At 42.0% G+C, this 20,133-nt stretch overlaps 1 protein-coding gene across 1 annotated transcript in view; it reads right to left on the bottom strand.

The window, feature by feature from the left end:
* Cpb2 (carboxypeptidase B2) overlaps positions 1–20,133 on the bottom strand; it is a 40,921-nt gene that overhangs the window by 2,383 nt on the left and 18,405 nt on the right. Inside the window, exons 4-10 of the mRNA XM_021181993.3 lie at positions 19,920–20,028; positions 14,076–14,177; positions 11,389–11,493; positions 8,998–9,108; positions 8,356–8,449; positions 5,827–6,029; positions 2,770–2,857 (exon numbers count right to left, since the gene is read on the bottom strand). Coding sequence (XP_021037652.1) covers positions 2,770–2,857; positions 5,827–6,029; positions 8,356–8,449; positions 8,998–9,108; positions 11,389–11,493; positions 14,076–14,177; positions 19,920–20,028 — 812 coding nt within the window. The remainder of the gene's footprint in view (positions 1–2,769; positions 2,858–5,826; positions 6,030–8,355; positions 8,450–8,997; positions 9,109–11,388; positions 11,494–14,075; positions 14,178–19,919; positions 20,029–20,133) is intronic.

Below are 20,133 nucleotides of genomic sequence, written 5' to 3'. Positions count from 1 at the left end.
GAAGGATTGGACTTGCTGCTAATAAAGCATTTGATAATTTACAGGGATATTGAAACAAATCAACTGTTGTTATAGCCATGGGTCAATCATGAGACCCTGGGCTTTCCCTATGGTGCCTCAAAATCTTTTTCATGCCTTTATTCAACATCTTTCACTATCATCTGGCAGCTACTTAATAGTTCTTCTCCAAGGAATTCCACTTATGGAGGGGCACCTTGCCAGACCACTTTAGCCTCGTAGCTTCTCTCGGCTACAGTCATTCCCAACCCTTTTTTTCTTTAGATCGGTGAGTGAAATTGCATTTCATTTAAACATTTGTTTGCATTAGAAATTGGCAAGGCTTTATTTTTTTTTTCCAAAAAAAAGCTAGGATAAGAAATAGTTTATGTTTGTGAGCCAGCTGGTCCCTGTTGCAATTATCTGGGCTGTCAAGAAAGCTGCCATAGATAATATGCAAATTAATGAGCACGGCTGTGTCCCAATAAAACTATTCACAGAAACAAATATGAATTTTCATATAATCTTGATGTGTCAAGTTTTAATTATTTTCATAGTTTTTTTTCAACATTTTTTTTTAAATTAGGAAAATCACTCTTGTTTCAAAGGCTATGAAGATATGTGGTGACCTGGGCTTGGCCAATGACCTGTAGTTTGCTGATATTTGTTTCCATGCTTGGTTTCTGTTCTTATCTCAGTTTTATAAAGCAATTTCCTCCTAGATGAAACAGTTCCAGCTTCCCTGAGCCATCGCCCATGCCGGGGTGGGCTTTGGTGATGTGCCTGTCTTTAAGTCATTTCTCCTTCTTCTCCCAGATTCCTGTAAGTAACTCCCAAACTCTCTGGTTGATCAAACTGGACAGAGGTGTTATCCCTCCTTTGGTCTGATAACAGCTTCTCTATCTGGAGTGACATCTATTCTCATCTCCCCAGGAATTGTAAGGACTTCAGAAGAACAGAATCAAGAGCTGCCAGCCTGCACAGGAGTTTCTCAGTAAGTATCTCTCAGTAAATATAGATTGAAAACAGTTGGTGAGTTCGCCACAACCAAGCTCTTACTATGCATCAGGAAACAGGCTGTCGCTAAAAAGCATGCGAGGCGAATGGCATCTTCTAGCTTTATATATCACACGATAGCTGTGAGCAACTTATATGCACTTTTAGCCTTGTATTGCTGTTTCCTCCTAATTAGTATGCTTGCCAAGTATAGAACCCCCACTCTATAGAGATAAGCTTCATCTCTTAAATACTACCATGGCTTCTTCTTTTGTTGCTACAAATGTGTGTGTGTGTGTGTGTGTGTGTGTGTGTTATATCTGATTGTTCATACACACCTGCATATGGAGGCCAAAGGAGGACACTGGATGCTTGCTCTATCACTCTTCGCCTTATTCACTTGAGACTGGGTTATTTAGGACACTGGAGCTAAGCTGGCAGCTAGAACATCCAGCAAACTTCCTGCCCCCTTTCTCTGCCCTCCTGCCCCTGAATAGTGTTGGGGTTACAGGTGCATGTGGCCACATCTGTCTTCGTTTGTTTGTTTGTTTGCTGGTTTTAAACAGGGATCCTGGGGATTCTAACTCATGCCCAGCCCAGTAGTGCATTTCTCAGTCACCATGGCTTTGTTCTGCCCTGTCACTGATTAAGTTATTCTTCTGTTTCTAGTCATTATGGTGACTTCACATATGACCCTGTGGTGTGGAAGACTAAAACTCCACAAGAGACCAAACATATGCCACTGCTGTGCCCCATGCTCTAAGCTCCCAAAAAGAAACATTGCCCTGAAGAAACATTGCTGAAGGCCACGGGTGTCAGCCCCCAGCACGGCAAAGAGAATGCCAGGGTGGAATAGGAGGAGAGGGAAAGAAGGAGTAAGAGGGAAAAAGGAGGAGGAGTGCGGAAAGGCATGTTCATTCAGAACATAGCTGCTGGCAAGGGGTCACATCCAAAGATGTGCGTGATCTGACTGGAATGCAGACTTGACTCTAATCTCAGGAGATCTGAGTTCAAGACCAGCCTGGTACAGATCAAATTCCAGGTAAAGAAAAGCATAGGTCCAGACTTGGTTGTGCATACCTTTAATCCCAAACAATGACGGTAATGCTAGTTTGTAGAAGGAAGCACCAATGTTTGAAAGTGATGTCTAACTGAGGGACAAATTGATGAATCAGAGAAAGATTTGACAGAATAGGATAAGCCCAACTTTTACAAGAAAAGAGAGGAAAGATAAGCTACTTCAGGGAGAGACAGACAGCTCAGAAAGGAGTACAGTACAGGATACAGTGGAGCTCGTGAGAGCAGTAAGTAGAGTTGGGAGGGAGAGTGGAGCAGAGAGAGGGAGAAGGAGGCAGTGTTACTGGGAGAGATTTTACAGAGACAGATTGAAGAGCGAACAGGCTGGACACAGGTAAAGACACAACAAGCAAGAGAATGAGAAGGATCCAGAAGATAGAAAAGATTGGAAGAGTTAGTTCGAGGTCAAGCAGAGTAATTCAGGGGCTGAGAGAAAACCCAGACTGAATAAGTCATCTGGGAGAGGAGTTTGAGCCAGAGTGACTGAGGTGAACCAACCACCCAGAGCTCAGAAATAACTAGAAAGGGGGAGCTTATTCAGCAGTCAGTCTCAGAAGCTGGAAACATGCTAGGCCTGGATTAGATTGTACAGAGGCCAGAAGCCTCCAGGGCTAGGCCTAGGTCAGCAGATGGAGGCAGTAGACTCCAAGATGACAATTACATCCAGAGAATAAAAGTTACTGTTGCAGAAATACTTACATAAACTTTCTGAGCCACTGCCATGTGTGTACCTGGTGTTTTTACTAATACTTTCAATTGCACGAACTGCTTCGCTGGCCACTAGAGACTAGAAGAAATAGGATGAAGATGTTGGTCAGTTTTCAGCTTCAAAACAGGACAGTTTGAACTTTCTAAGCAAACATAAAATAAGCACATTAATTGAACGCAAGTCTATATGTAAAAAGCCTAGATTTATCCAAAAAGTAAATTTAAAAGATATTAACTTTTTTAAAAAAAAGTACAGTTTTTCAGTTTATGGCAATCACAACTGAATGGCTTTAAAAACTGAACTCTGCCAATACTTTGAATGTTTTCACTAATTTGCATTTTAAAACTTCACGTGGCATTTCAGGAATTAATTTGTTATGTAAAACGAGCTAGATCTTTATAACACTGGGCACTATTCCATTCCTAGACAAAGTTATCACTGTACTCTAAACTTCACTTCTGTAAAGAGCACACATGCTCTCACTGGATGCACAGTTTGCTTCTTACAAATGCTACTGTTTGTTCTTGTGTATTTGTCCAATAGCTATCAAAGACATATCGAACACAGGGCTACACTCCTGATATGGAGCTGATTCCACTACAGCTGATCCCAACTCTTAGAAATGTTTCCCGAAGTTCCCACTTAACAACATATCTTCTCTAACGTTGGAGCTAGCTTTCTGGTACTCACTATCGGTTGCTTGAAGATGCAGAGGGTTATCTGTGGCTACTGTGTTATGACAGTGGGGATCTGTTTTTGTGCAAAAACGATTTTGGTTTTAGGAGCCAGGGGAGAGTGGTTCTATGGGTAAGTAAAGGTGTTTGCTACACAGCTCGATGGCCTGAGTTTAATCCCTGGGATCCACACAGTGGAAGGAAAGAACCAATGCCTGGAAGTTGTCCTTTGATCTCCATGAGTACTTATGCACATGAGTTGAATAAATGTTAAAAAAAGAAGTTTGGTGGGTAAGAGAGGCTGGAGCGCTGGATTAGCAGTTCAGAGCACTGGTTGCTCTTCCAGAAGGACCTAGGTTCAATTCTCAGGACCCACATGGCGGCTCACAACTGTCTGTAACTCCAGCCCTAGAGGATCCAAATGCTCTTTTCTGGCCTCCCCGAGCGCTGCATGCATGTAGTACACAGACACATATGCAGGCAAAACAACCATACACATAGAATAAAATGAAAAACAATTCAACAGAACTTCATTATCTGTATACATCAATATGAATTGGCATTCAAACACCTTCCCAAGCTGACCTCATCTACTTCCCTGTGGCCCCCATCAAATCCCCTGAGTATGTTCCTGTGGGAAACATCTCTGCAGAGGAGGTCTGCCCTTATGCATAGAAGACTCTCCGTGCCTGGTTGCAACAGCGAACGCCCCTTGACATCAATAAACCTTTATTATTCTTGTCTCCTTACCCCTTGGTGAACAGTCCACCTTATCCCTTACTTCCCTGGCTTTCCAGACATCAGTGACTTCTGCTGCATTACCTATGACTACAGCTGTCTGTGGTGCTCACTGTCGATCACCTCACTAATCCTATGGAGTTATCCTTAACTGCGGGGTTAGCTAAGGCTTCTTAGAATGTAGACGGGATAGAGACTTTTACCCATGATGAGTAGTTGTCCTGACAGCAACCGCCAAATAAGGTAAAACCAGATCAATTCTATATCTAAATCATGGTAAATATCCTTTTATTTCTCTATGCACAGTATTAATAAATAAGCTAGTAAATAAAATAAATAATAAAATGATGAACGTTTCTTTAAAACATTTCCTTTAAGAATTAAAAAGCATAAACATCAATATCTTTTTTATTTTAAATGAGCTATTTTCAGAAAATATGTATTTGTCATGAATAATTGCCAGCCTACCTAATGTGGTGATGCTTTACTCTGTTAAGAGAGCCAGGGAATGCCGGGCAGTGGTGGTGCTTGTCTTTAATCCCAGCACTTGGAAGGCAGAGGCTGGTGGATTTCTGAGTTGGAAGCCAGCCTGGTCTACAGAGTGAGTTCCAGGACAGCCAGGGCTACACAAGAAACCCTGTCTCGAAAAAACAAAACAGAGAGAGAGAGAGAGAGAGAGAGAGAGAGAGAGAGAGAGAGAGAGAGAGAGAGAGAGAGAGAGAGAGAGAGATATCACCAGGGAACAAAGATCGAGCAGTAAATAAAATCCACTAAACAGGGATCAGCCCTTGCCAATGCCAGGGCACTTCCACTCTCTCCAAAGCACCTGGGACAAGGGTTTAACTAAGTCTGAGTATAACCCAGCAGATCTCAACCTGTGGGTGGTGACCCCTTTGTGGGGGGTCGCATATCAGATATCCTGCATATCAGGTATCTGCATTACAGTTCATAAAAGCAACAGAATTGACACTTATGAAATAGCAACGAAATAATGTTATGGTTGGGGTCCCCACACCATTTAGAACTGTATCAAAGGGTCACAGCATCAGGAGGGTTGAGGACCACTGGTGTAACCCATTGAGAGTCCTGCATCCTTTATACCTGTCAATCCAAACAGATCCTCTGGGACCAGACCAAAATGCAGTAAGTTGATAGCAGGCTATGTGGGGCTTCTCTGAATGTCCTGTATTGTCCACTACAATCCAAACAGGCTTGTCTTAGTGCAGACACTGGCTGATGGTTCTTTGCTAGCACTTGGAGCTAAAAAGAGGCACTGAATAAATAATTCCCACTGCTGGCACCCACATGAGTTCGCCAGAGGCAAGCTGTCCTAGAAAGTCAGTGACCACTGTGTAACCCTACCATTCTCAGCCCCCAGTGAGATGCTCAGATCACATCAGCCAACAGCCCCTCCTGGCTTCTGCATAGTTCATCTAATATAGGGAAGCCATTCACTGTGGTTAGAATCCTCTTAGTGCCCTCCGACCCAAGCCAATTCCTGGCAGAGTTAGAGTGTAGAGAAAAACACCTACTTATTGTTCCCTAAAGGAATAACTTGTCCTATCTTTTTTTTTTTTAATTCTTGGATAGAATAATTTATAAAATTCTTCTAAGAAAATAATAATAAGCACTTACCAGTTCCTCATGGTCCTTGCTTTTGCTTCTGTTATAGGAATAGGGAAACAGTATTTGTTGGGAGTATGAGTGCATACTGATGTAAGCTTTAATGTGGTTGATATTTCTTCTCAAGAAGTCAGCCACTGCCTTCACCTCTGGCTCAGACTCAGGATAAAGTCCACAGTAGGTTTCAGAGCAGGAGGAACTTGACGCACCTTTCTCTGTAGTAGAATTGTTAATATGGCATTATTATAAGATATGTGTTCCTCTGTGCTTTGTGAATTCCCTTATAGCTATTGTGCAACAAATCCAGAAAGATGGATAAGGGGAGACATAACATATATTTCTATATTCCTATAAGGGACATATTTCTTTATGTCCAGTAAATGTTGTCTGTGTTTCTTTTGAAGCCAAGTATTTAGAGCAAACTTGCTAAAGGCATCCTAGGAGGGTCTTCCTTACAGCCTGGGGGCAGCTCTCTTGGATCCTGAAAACACAACCAGGAAGGCCTAAGATGTGACTTGTTGCCAAACTTTTGGTTAAATGAGGACAGATAAACTCTGAATTTCCTTAGGCACTATAAATGATTTTGTTTATGGTCTTAGCAATGTAAAAATCAGCATAGTTTATTCAAAACAAAAAAGAGCCCTCAACAGCAAGTGAGACTGTAGAAATAAGTCTCTGGATCTGTCTTACAGTAGTTTGAGAGGTCATAATATGTATCCCTTTAGCCTGGTAGCCTGATGTGATGGCTATTCTTAGAATAGACAATATCTGGAATTAACCAAGGGACTGGGTACACCTATGAAGGATTTTCCTTGATTTATTTGCAGTGAAGTGTATATATACATATGTATATATATATATATATGTATATTGTATATATGTATGTGCATATGTATGTATATGATTTATATGCTATAGATGTAGTAGATACAGATGATGTAGATATGTTTATGTGATGTATATGGTTTATATGTAGCATATGTCGATGTATACAATGTATGCAAAATATACATAGTATACAAATATGTGTATGTGTGTATGTATATGTTTTTTTTTTTCATTCTACCAGTTCTGTTCCTCTAGAGAACCCTGACTAATACACCTGCCTCTCAGCCTTTCTCCTTTGACCCTAATTCACAAGAGTGGAACCTCAGAGAGCCACATTTTGCCTAAGCACTGTGTACATATTTTCGATATGACAGATGATTAGTACTCATTGTCTAGTTTAAGAGGCTTGTTTGAAGCATGCTATATAACCTGGTCTGACCTTGAACCTTCTCATCTGCCCGCCTCAGCCCCAGAGTGCTGTAATTACAGATATATATCATCATTCCTGGCCCATAGCTGTTCCTTAACCATAGCATTATCAACTATAAACTCATAGTGGGAAGAAAGGGTAAATTTGCGTCTGCCTCCCCGAGAGCAGATTGTTCCTATGATCCGAGTCTATATGCACTGAGACCTCAGCTCATTCAAACCAAAGGATGGTAAGTTCTCACTGTGCCTGTTTTTATAGCATTTTTAATATTTTTATTATTTCTTAATGTCTTATATTATTCATGAAAAATGAACTTGTTAAGAAAGGCAACATTTGAACACAACAAAAAATGCTTCAAACACCACATAAACAAACATTTGCCTATACAGTTGGAAATGAAAGACCAGGAGCATTAGAAATGCTCTCTACCCGAGTCCTGATGATAAACATGACTTGTTAAAGCAAGATCTCTGACTTTCTTAGTTCTGACATATATATATATATATATAATTTAGGAAGTAGAAGAGACCTTTAAACCCTGTTCCTTGTTGAGTCCTCGGCCTTAAGTGGATCATCGGTATTAACTCCTGCAGGGGACAAGGAATATTGTGGAAGAGGCAGAAGAAAGAATGGAAGAGCCAAAGGACAGTGAGGAGAGCTTGGAAACACTGTCTTCTGGACATGGCATGGCTTCACACCCAGGAACTCACAGCAACTATGGTCAGCTGCATACACCTGCACGAGATCAAGCCAGCGAAACATTCCAGCAGGGATACGGCCAGAGCCTAACAGGTCCCAGTTCTTAGCAGAGGAACCATGTGCAATTGATGGTTGCTGAGGAAGGTGGTCGTTTTTCCTTGTGGATTAGCATTGGTAGGTTCCCCACCCTCATGCAGGCAGCACTAACTGGACTCAGTGAATTATAGAAGGGAGGGGGAGGGTAAGAAGAGGAGATAAGGCGATGTTTAAGGCAATTTGGGGAGAGTGAGAAAGAAAACTGAAGGTAAATATAATCGAGATTCATTGTCTACTTATGTAAGCTTATCAAAGAATAAATAAAAATCAGCTGGTTCAGTTTTCTTGTTTACAGATGAGCCAACAGCAGGAGGGAGAGATTAAAGTGATTTGCTGGCTCAAGTCAGCAGTCTTGGCACTGCAATTGCTTAGGATGTTTGTTAATTGGTTATCCGAACAGTTCAGCCAGGACTTCCCTGTAATCTCCTTGAAGCCCTGGACTTCTCTCACCACTTGCATGAAGAGACACAGGAAAAAAAAATACTTACCACACCAGTGTTTGGAAGCGAAGTTCCTGTTCAGGTCTGTGCCCACGCAGCGGTTGTTCTTGTGAACAGATCGGTTCTTCCTCCACATTCGATCCTAAAAGAGCCAGACGGGGGCAAGGCTATCTAGCATCCTGCTGGAGCATCCTGTCTCTGTCACAGTCCTCATCTCCAGCCAGATCCCTGTCATACTCATTCAAACTGTTAGCCTGAGCCTAACAAAGGAATGCTATCGTGTTGTGACATTTTTGAGAATTCTGGGATTTTGGTTAAGAATGTGCTTTTGTTTTAGCCCCGGGTGTGGGGATGTGGGGCTGCTTCAAACCGTCCAAAGCAGCTGACTATGATTTGCCTCGTGCTCTAGCAGAGATGCAGTTTTGCCAGCTGCAGATAGTTTCTGCGACTGTGTGGCATTGGGAATTCTGGGAACTTTTGAGAGGGCTTATAAATGCTGCATAAATGAGAGGCAGGATTGGTGGGTTTTTTTTTGTTTGTTTGTTTGTTTTTTTTTTTTTGTCTTTGGTGGGTGGAAGTGATGGTTGCATTTTGTTAGTTATGCTCAAAGAAGAAACATGAATTCCATGATGAGTACCCACATCTCTGCATTTCCCAAGGGGCATTCTTTGCTCTCTTGACCACACCCACCTTTTTCCAAGTGTAGTCATAGCCATCTACGTTCATCACAGGCATGATGTAGAAATCCACGTGCCTCAGAAGTCTGGTATACAGATTTTCTTTCCCATGATATTGTGTTACCTGCAGTTAAACCAGGGGTGTTTAATGTCTCAGCTTAGGGCCTTCTAAACTTGGCCTCAGTTTTAAATGAATTTTCCTCTCTTCCTAAGTTGTTTGGCAGATTTCAATGTGAAAAATTAACTTGCAAGAAGAGTGACAGTCCCTTAAAGTGACTGAATTTACTGTAGTCGGACACCACGGAGAAAAATGCCTTGTTCACAGCACAGACGCGGACAGAAAGGATACCCTTTAAAGCCATAAAGCTTACAACAAAGATTTTAAAAACAAAAACCCAGATACAGCTCAGCATCTTTTCAATAATCCGCAGTAACTCTTCCTGATCTTGTATTAGACCAGCAGTTCTCAGCCTGTAGACTTTGGCCCCTTTGAAGTCAAGTGATCCTTTCATAGGGATTGCCTAAGACCACCTGCATATCAGATATGTACATGAAGATCCACAACAGCAGCAAAATTACAACTATAAAGTAGCAATGAAAATAATCTTATGATTGGGGGTCATAAAATTAAAAGGTTGCAGCATTAGGAAGGTTGAGAGCCACTGTCATAGACCAAGACTTAGTTAGATGGTTTTCTACTTAGTCCTTAGAACTGTCATGAAATTTGTTTCCAGGGCTTTCCCTCACATTTTGTAACATGGCTGTAATGCACATGGCAGTCTTAGTAGGCACTTGCTCCGAGATGCTTGTACCCATCATCCTGCCCTCACTCTCCCCACGGTGACTCACACCCAGCTTAGAGGGTACATCTGTCAGCAGTCCAAGGACATCCACAGAGTTCACTCCAAAATGGTAAAAAACTCAGGCAGGAGAACCCAAAGAATGTTCTCCAGCAGGTGAAATCATGTCATCTAGAAAGCTTTGTTTTAAAATTTTCATACTGTAGCAGCTTTGGTACATTTTAGTTTGTACATTAGCTTAGAATTGTTGGCTGTCTTAAACACGAATCAAAAGATATCAGTAAGAAATAGGCTTTTCTCATTGTGAACTGTTAAAACCTACTTTAGGGCTGGAGAGATGGCTTAGCACTTCAAATCATAGACCAGTGTCTGGTGCCCAGCGCTGACATCATATGGCTCACAGCCACTGTAACTCCAGCCCCAGAAGGATCTGGCACTTCTGGCCTCCATGGGTACCTGCACACTTGTGCATGCACTCACACACACGTACACATAATTCAAACATGTCAACATGAAGAGCTCCCAGCATTTAATGGCTTCAGAGAGAGGAAAAGGTAGCTTTCTCCAGGCCTTGATAGGTTACCCAATCCCAAGTGGTCATTCCTAGACATGTATACATAGGGGAAACACTAAATAAAGTCAGCAGGTTGTATTTATAAATGTGTTTGTGCACATGCGTGTGTGCTTGTATGTGTGTGTGTGTGTGTGTGTGCGTGTGAATAGCTAAAGAATAGAAGGTTGTGATGTTGAGAAGTAGAGAAGGAGACATAGAAGGAGTTGGGATATGATGTCAATACAATACTCACTTGTGGAAGTTTCAAATTAAATATGTCTATACAATTGTGCTGTGCAATAGCATTACTGCCCACATGCACACTTCTGTGCTTTTATCTATATGGGGAAAAGTTGCTGTCAGAGGTAAATCGTGTAGACATCTCCTGTTGTAGCCAGGTTGAATTTTTAAAAAGCATCAATGAGTAAAGAATGCATGTCCATCAGCAGTGGCCACGCCCATTTTCAGCAATGGTGTTTTCTTTCTTAAGTTGATCAAAATGGATGACACATGTACTCATTGGTAGGATTTGAAGTGTAATTTTACTGCTTTTATTCATTATGGAGGCTTATAGACCTCCTATGTGTCATTTTATAGACTATTCTTTATCTTATATACATTTTTTTCTTAATGACAACTGCTTCTTCAGGGACAGAGGTATTATTATTAATTACTATGACACATGGGGAAGCATTATCTGCTCTGTAAGTGTTTGCTTCATGTTCTGATCCCAAGGATGGGATGTGGCAAAGGATGTCCAGACAGTTCAAACCATAATGACGATGATGGTGATGGTGATGATGATTAGGACCAAACAGATAATTGCTTCAAATATCTTTTCTACTTAGGAAGCTTATCACTTAATAGTGTGTTGTTTCATAGTTATCATTCGGTGTGGACACTACAGTTTTCCAAGCGTCACTTGTAAGACATGAACCAAGAAGGCCAGTGTATGATATACGGAAATGCAGCTTAACTATAATCCAGGGATTCTGACTCCAGTGATCTTGGATCCCAGTGGAAAAAACACTAGCCTATGGGAAGTACTTACGTAGCCTATGAACCACAAACAGAAAGCAGGTGAAATCCATTCTCTGGCATGGATTCCACAGTCGATCCAGATGGCATTTTTGATTCTTTGTTCCTTTCCTGAGACCTGTGTGTGCACACAGAAATAAAAATGCAACACAAAGGATGTATCCTCATGCTTTCTTTTCTTTTACTTTGCCCTTCAGTGGTCTTACCGCATATACACTGTTCTTTTGAACATTCTCCCAAGTAAATTTCAAAGCCAGTGAGATGGAAGGGGCAGCTGCCTAGATCTGACACATGTGAGCTGGGAGTGATATTGAAGCCAGACTGTTAAAGTCCTCCTGCTCCTGCTCATCATAGACACCACAGACAGAAAGAGAAGCAGAGAACAGTTGCTTTAAGTATGTCTTTACTCCTCAGAGGTAAACAGTGCTTGCTGGTGGTCTGTTGTCTGCAGGAAAGAGAGAGACTTCAGAAACACAAACTCCCTCAGATTTCCCCAGGGAGTACACTTTTAATGCACATACTATCTCTTCACTTCAGTCCCCAAAGGATGAACACATAACCAGCTGATTCAGATATCTGATACCATTAGGTTAGGGGCAGAGGCTCTGACCTGACACACAGGATGGAGAGATGGTAAAAGTGTCGATTCTGTGCAGCAAGAATAACCAGTTTGTACACAGTGACAACCTTTAATGTCTTTAGATGGACTCTCAAGGTCAAGCCAGCTAAAAATACCAGTGTGAATGGAGGAGAGGCTCTTGTGAAGCGCATGAAATTATCAACGAAAAAGAACTCTCAAAAACATTTCCAAAATCAATCACAATTTTTTTTTTACCTAAAACCATTTTCTTTATTTTTCTTTTATTTTTAGGAATGTTTTTTCCTGCATGCATGCTCACATCATGTGTGTGCCTCAGAGGCCAAAAGAGAAGGTTGAATTCCTTGAGACTAGAGTTTACAAATGGTTAGTGAGCTACTATGTGTGCTCTAGGAGTCGAATCTGGGTCTTTACCACTGAGCCAGCTCTACAGGTCCCCTAACTTATATGGAGAAAATGGAGAATTATAAATCCAAACAAATATGCCAAGTCACTGAAAGAAGAAGAAAACGGAGCAAATATTATCATCTACACCATTCTCGGAAGGTTTCCTTTCCCAACCTGCAGTTAGCAATATCTAAATAAGAGGGAAAGAAAAATGACCAATGATGATCGTTATCTAATTTAATGCTTTGATTATCTAATCAAATAGATATGGATGACTCCATCTGGTCAGTGTCAGGAAAGTCCTTACTTGTCCAGGTTAGCTGTCTTACTTGATAATTCATTCATTCATTCATTCATTCATATCTATGTACTTCAGCTTTAGGGATAAACTGCCCACTGCTTCCAACACTAACAACATTGTGGGTCTGCAGAGCCTCACACTGCTTGCACACCCTCAGGTAAGTGAGAGTAAACCTTGATACAACCACCAGGATGCATGATTTTTCTCGTGTAGCCATTCAGCTTCCAGACATCCAGTTCTGAGATGTACAGAAAGCGTCACGGGTGGGCACCTCGTGACAATTCCCATGACACTAATCTGATTAACTAACTCAGTCGCCAGAGGAACCCAGTGCTCCTCATCTCTGCCTTGAGTCTGCACTGAAAGCTCTTGTCCAGGGCAGATTGAACCTGAGATCCCAAGTCAACGTCTTACCGTTGAGTGACTGAAGGGCTTACCTATTTGCAGTTATGATATACCAATCCTATACCGCTACAGCAAACGTATTTTCCTACGAATTACATTTCTCCAGAGCTTCTCTTTAATTTTTAAGGGAGAGAGCATGGGAGAAAACAGAACTACGGAATTGGCAAGTGTAAAAGGACATGTGATCATGGTCATGACGCCTACAGCTTCTCCAGGATTCACACTCCACTCAAGCATGATTTATTCAAAGATGCCATCCATCCAAGGCAATGATCCTCTCTCCTTTATTTGGATATTGTTAACTACAGGGTTGGAAAAGAAGCCCTCCTAGAATGGCATAGATGGCAATATTTAATTCTCTTTTCTTCTCGTCTTTGTTACTCTACATATTCATCCATTTCTATTACTCTTTGTAGTTCCATATCCTGAAATTATTTTTTGTAACTAATTTTTAAAAATTCAATTCTCTCCCACAAGATTTTGCAACTGAGAGTAAATAACCCCATGGGGGGAGGGGAGCTGGAGCTGCGGCTGCAGTATGTCCCCAGTCTCTGCCCTTACCTGGTTTGGTGACACAGCTCCTACTTTGGTTTCAAAAGCTAGAGTCCTGCTTGTTCAAGAACAACTCAACACACAATCTCTCCTGGCCAATCCAAGGAGGTGGTGATACAAACAACACAAGAGCTTGTAGAGTAGCCCAGACTATCCCTTTGTTTTATGGATATAGCAGCTGAAGCCCACAAAAAGTGGCTTGTCTAGTTGTCTAATGTACCATGGACTCGGGTGAGTTGGACTCTAGAGCTGAGTTTCAGTCTTATAAACTCGTTACTCAAGAAAAAAATGTTAAAGATAATTTACTCCTAAGTATCTGGATATTAAATGTAAGATGCACTTCAAATAAAAAAAAATACTTCCTGAAGAAAAACAACAAAAAAAGCAGAGGTCATAACAAACACCATTGGAGAGTTAATCTTCGACCCCCACCCTGCAAATGCCTCTCCTCACATACCTTTAAAACATAAAGCGGGTACTTCTCGTATGATGATCCGATGTAGATTTTCTGGAGCATGTCAGGATGCTGTTCAGTTATAACTTCTATCCAGGAATAGATCTGTGTGAACAGAAGCCACAAGTTAGTCATGGGACAAGTTCAAAGGACGTCCCTGACCACGGGGATAGGCAGCTTCCTCGGGTACAGGACACCTCTCTATTATCAGCATCTAGATGAACCGAACAAGCGAAAACACTCGGGGTTCTATATTTCCTCTGCTGAAAACGAATAAAAGCAGAATTTTGGTGAATTCTAAGCATTAGGAAAAATATCGAGACAGCTCTAAGAAGCAGAGAGCAAAGAGTTAATCTTTAAAATGTGGCCGTGGAGATCATTGGCTTCTTTTTATCTTTTGTCTGTGGTGGGTTTTTTGTTTGTTTTTTACTTTATCTGCATTTATTTTATGCCGAATTTATTCCCAGGCTGAGTTTTTGTTTCTTCAATTTCTTCTGGGGTATCTTTTTCTTCTGTGCAAGCTCCTCTTCTGGCTTTGGAACGATCTGTTCCTTCTCAGTGAGGATCATCTCAATGTGGCAGGGGGAGTTCACGTATGGGTTAATCCGGCCATGAGCTCTGTAGGTCTGTCGGCACATCTTAGGTGCCTTGTCCACCTGGATGTATTCAATGACTAGAGAATCTACGTCTAAACCCTAAGTTCGGCATTGCTCTCCACATTTTTAAGCATGAGCAGCAAAAATTCAGCACTCTTTTTTGGCTACTGTCCCTATGTCCAGCTCCACTGTTTGGCCTGGGTGTACCTACCGACTCCACCATTATACCACTGGAACGGTACACATTGCTTCTTTAAAGTGACATCCTGAGCTGGAGAAATGGCTCAAAGGTTAAGAGCACTGACTGCTCTTCCAGAAGTCCTGAGTTCAATTCCCAGCAACCACATGGTGGCTCACAACCTTCTGTAATGGGATCTGATGCCCTCTTCTGGTGTATCTGAAAACAGCTACAGTGTACTCGTATAAATAAAAGAAAATATATAAATCTTTTAAAAACACAAAAACAAAAATAAAGTGACATCCTTCAGATACTTGGTGGCTTTGAGGATTTGCATACCCTTGATGGCCTGGACAGTTCCCTGGGGTGTTCTTAAAGTGAACGCGAAGGTTTGAACCTCTTGATTTGCATGACTTTGTGGGGTTTTCTGGGTCAAGAGAGTAGCGAACCATCTTCACAGGTCACCTCTGGCCGCTTACAGGAAAAGCTCAGCCGGTGCTCTTAATTGCTTAGCCATCTCTCCAGCCCAGACATTATTTGTTATTCATTTTCTGGTACGTAGGATGGAATTCAGGGCCTTGTACATAAGAGACAAGCACTCTGCCACTGAGCTATGACTGAGCTATGCCTGGGGCTTTTGTCATTGTTTTTTTGAGACAAGATCTCACTATGTAACTCCCAGGCTGGCACTGAACTTACTATCTTCCTGCCTTTGCCTTCTGAAGGCTGAGGTTATTGGATTGAGCCACTATGCCCCACTCCACTCATTTTAGAGCAGTGGTTCTCAACCTGTGGGTTGCAGCCCCTTTGGCAAGCCTCTAACTCCAAAAAATATTTACAATTCATAACTAGCAAAATTACAGTTGTGAAGTAGCAACACAAACAATTTTATGGGGCCACCACAACATAAGAAGCTATATTAAAGGCTTGCAGCATTAGGAAAGTTGAGAATCACTGTTTTAGACACTTATGACATTAAGACTCTTGTCTCTCTTTGTGAGGTCCTAGGTCCTTCTTCCGGGCACTCTGGAGCTCACATTATGTGGCTTAAAAAAAGGAATTCAGGGCTGGGGAGATTACTGCTGCTATAGTGGTTGCTGAGCAAGTGTGAGAACCTGGGTTTGGATCTCCAGTACCCATGTACAACTTGAGCACTGTAGCATGCATGTATAATCCTAACACTAGGGAAGGGGGAGTATGTCAGGAGGGACAGAGGCAGGAAGACCCTTGGAGCTTACTGACCAACCAATCTAGCTGAATCAGTGAGCCAAATGTCAACACGATTGCTTCGCCATAAACCTAATGAGGCTGTGGTGACCACAAAAGGTAAATATGGGTATGAAGAAAGAAACTCCACCCCAAGCGGTGGTCTCACTCTCAGCTCAGGAGCTCAGAGGAATCTGAGGGTCTATCCAAACTACAATGGGAAGAAAAATAAGTTCTGGGGCTGACTTTAGCATCCCCTGTCCAGCAGATACTGAATTAGCATCTGATAGGACATGGCTGGGGCAGACCAACGTTGTTGGTAGTCTTGGACCCAGTGAACTCACAATGATCAGTTCTCTGGTTTTATCTCTGTGAACTTTCCTAGTGAAGGTTTCACACAGCAACCCTGACTGGTGGTCATGGGACAATCAGCAAGGACGTTGTGAACTCTTGTATGTATGCTGGGGACAAAGGTGTTCCTGGAAGGCCAATCACCAAATTCCAACTTGGTTTCTAAGGTGCCAGAGATTTAACCACCAAAGGGTTATTCACTAAAATTCTATTTCCTACATTAGTTATATGGGGGTGAATATGTATGAGAAAACTACTACATGGACTAATCAATGCTGTAGTACTGGTGATTCGGCATATTTTTTCCCACCGCTTCGAAGCCAGCTTCATTGATGAACTTACTAGGCCATCTGGTGTGGTTATGATGAGGTTGTCATAAGTAGGTGAAGGATAAAAGAACTTCCTGAGAGTAAAAGTACCGTATTTCCCAGGAATCTCTTAGAAAGGATTTGGAGTAGGGGGAAGGGAAGTTTAGAATATTTTTTGAAATACCATGGTGATGGGCTAGTGTATTTCCTCAATTGAAGTCCTGATGCTTAGTAGCATAGCTTGTGTCTATGATGAAGTTCACGGGAGACACTGATCTGATCACTCTGACTACTGCCCTTAAAAGAAGGGGAGATTAAGACGAAGGAGGTATGTGGGGATGTACGAAGGAAAGCCACATGTCCAGGAGGATTGTACATCAACTTGGCATATGCTGGAGTTATCTGGGAAGAGGAAACTCAGAGCAAAATGTCTCCATCAAATTGGCTGTAGACAAATACATGGGGGCATTTTCTTCATGCTAAAACAATAGAGGAGGGCCTAGCCCACTGGGGGTGCATGTGAGTGTGCATGTACATGTGTGTGTGTGTGTGCATGTGTGTGCATGCACGCACGCACACTATCCCTGAGCAGGTAGTTCTGTGTGGCACAAGGAAAACCCCTTTTCTCCCCAGGTTGCTTTTGGTCGTGGTGTTTATCAGAGCAGGAGAAAGCAAACTAGAACAGCATTGGAAGAAAGTGAACAACTATTTCCAAGCCAAAGAAAGAAGCCTCAGAAGAAAACTCAACCCTGCCAACACTTTGATCTTGGACTTCTTGCTTCCAGAAACATGAGCCAATACATGTCTAGACAGTCTGTGTCATTTTTGCTATGGAATCCTTCGCACAGGAGCACAGCCATGGTGTGTGTTTGCCATTCCAAGTCTTTCATGGGAATATGATAAGCCAACAGAACTGTCTGGGAAAAAATGATTTAATAATGTATTAAATCATTAAATAATGTATTTCCCTCTGCCCATCAAACTCAACACAGTGGCATCATGGGCATCTTCTGCTTTTCAAGCCCCCCCTGCCTCTTTGCACCACGTTTGTCTCACATTGCTGGTGATAGTTGCTAGTGGGAAGTGCCCTATGTAGAACAGATAGATGTAGGATGCTAAAGGGAAATAATGTAGGGTGTGAAAATGTAACAGCCCCATAAGTCAGCCAGGCACATAGGTTCTGGAAGCAGTCTGAGTTCTGGGTTAGCCAACTGGAAAGAAATGGATGATTTCAAAGATGAAAGATAAAATTGATTCTTATTATCCAAGTCTCAGTTGTGGTTCCTGCCAATTTTTAGGCACCCAGTCAAAGATATCCTGATTTAAAGGCTCCTACCCAGAAGGATAAAATGCATTCATTGTAACATTTAAATATAAGGTAATATATCACTTTAATTCTATGAAGTAATCTGGTGATTGTGAAGAATAAAATTCAAAGGGCTGGAGAGATGGCTCAGTGGTTAAGAACACTGACTGCTCTTCCAGAGGTTCTGAGTTCTATTCCCAGCACCTACATGTTGGCTTATAACCATCTATAATGGGATATGATGTCCTGTTCTGTCTGATGCCCATTCTTATGCAGCCATATGTACAAATAGACCACTCACATTCATATACATAAAAAATTTAAAGAAATCTTCATAAAAAGGACTGAAATTCAGATAATGATTTAAAGAGACATGAACAATTACAATGTTTTTGGACAGTTTCAATGTAACAGTCCTATTCTTTATTTTCTGTTGTTATTAGCATTCAATATTTTCTTCCCTATTATCCCCAGAAATGACAGATACTCTCAGCCTTAGACTTGCATGCTGATAGAGAGCCAGTTTATCAAATATGGGGGCAACCTTCCCAGAGGAGACATCAGTAAAAGGATGAATTACCAGCATCTAATCAACCTAAGTGTGATTAAAAAAATCAAAACAAGAAAAGCGCAGGGGTAGCTAGGGTGCAGGGTCAGCTGACACTCGCCAGCTACCCACAACACCCGCCACAGGATCTTAAGACTTCTGGTGAGTGGAACACAGCTTCTGCTCCAATCCAATTGCGCGCGGGACCTGAGACTGCATTAGTTAGGGAAGCAGAAAACCGGCCTGAGTAGGACCACAGGCCTCTTCCGGCCAGACCAGCACCGGGGTAGCTAGAGTGCAGGGTCGGCTGACACCCGCCAGCTACCCACGACCCCCGCCACAGGATTTTGAGACTGCTGGTGAGTGGAACACAGCTTCTGCTCCAATCTTTAAACAGTGACAACGACAACAACTAACCCCAGAGAGTACCAGATGGCGAAAGGTAAACGTAATAATCTTACTAACAGAAACCAAGACCACTCACCATCATCAGAACCCAGCACTCCCACTTCGCCCAGTCCAGGGCACCCCAACACACCGGAAAAGCTAGACACGGATCTAAAAGCATATCTCATGAGGATGGTAGAGGACTTCAAGAAGGACTTTAATAACACACTTAAAGAAATACAAAGGAACACTGGTAAACAGGTAGAAGACAGTAAAGAGGAAGCACAAAAATCCCTTAAAGAATTGCAGGAGAACACTGCTAAAGAGTTACAAATCCTTAAAGAAAAACAGGATAACATAATCAAACAGGTAGAAGTCCTTACAGAAAAACAGGAAAACACATCCAAACAGATGATGGAATTGAACAAAACCATACTAGACCTAAAAAGGGAAGTAGACACAATAAAGAAAACCCAAAATGAGGCAACACTGGAGATAGAAACCCTAGGAAAGAAATCTGGAACCATAGATACGAGCATCAGCAACAGAATACAAGAGATGGAAGAGAGAATCTCAGGTGCAGAAGATTCCATAGAGAACATCGGCACAACAATCAAGGAAAATGTAAAATGCAAAAAGATCCTAACTCAAAACATCCAAGAAATACAGGACACAATGAGAAGACCAAACCTACGGATAATAGGAGTGGATGAGAATGAAGATTTTCAACTCAAAGGACCAGCAAACATCTTCAACAAAATTATAGAAGAAAACTTCCCAAATCTAAAGAAAGAGATGCCCATGAACATACAAGAAGCCTACAGAACTCCAAATAGACTGGACCAGAAAAGAAAAAATCAAAACAAACCTCCTCTGCTGGTTATGGTTCTTCGGTAATTCCTCATGGTTGAAGTGGCAATGCTGGGTGAGAGAACACAGTACCTTTGAGGAATGGCGAGGTGACTTACTTCATTTAGCGAGTGATACTGCTCGTAGTATGAAGCGGAGGCGCGGGGGCTGACCGTGTCATTGAAAGTCTGCTGTTGAATTAGCTCCTCCACGTTGTTCATCAGAACGCTGATGAGGAAGCAGAAGGTGAGCAGTTTCCAAGCACAGTGCTGGCCTTCTCACAGGGCCCCTTGCAGGCGTGGTATGTGTGCTTATGGGAAGATTGACAGCAGT

The sequence above is a fragment of the Mus caroli genome, unplaced genomic scaffold, assembly GCF_978045245.1.
Source record: "Mus caroli unplaced genomic scaffold, Mus_caroli_1 scaffold_12, whole genome shotgun sequence".
NCBI classification, from domain to species: Eukaryota; Metazoa; Chordata; class Mammalia; order Rodentia; family Muridae; genus Mus; species Mus caroli.
This window is presented reverse-complemented; position numbering and strand designations above follow the sequence as displayed.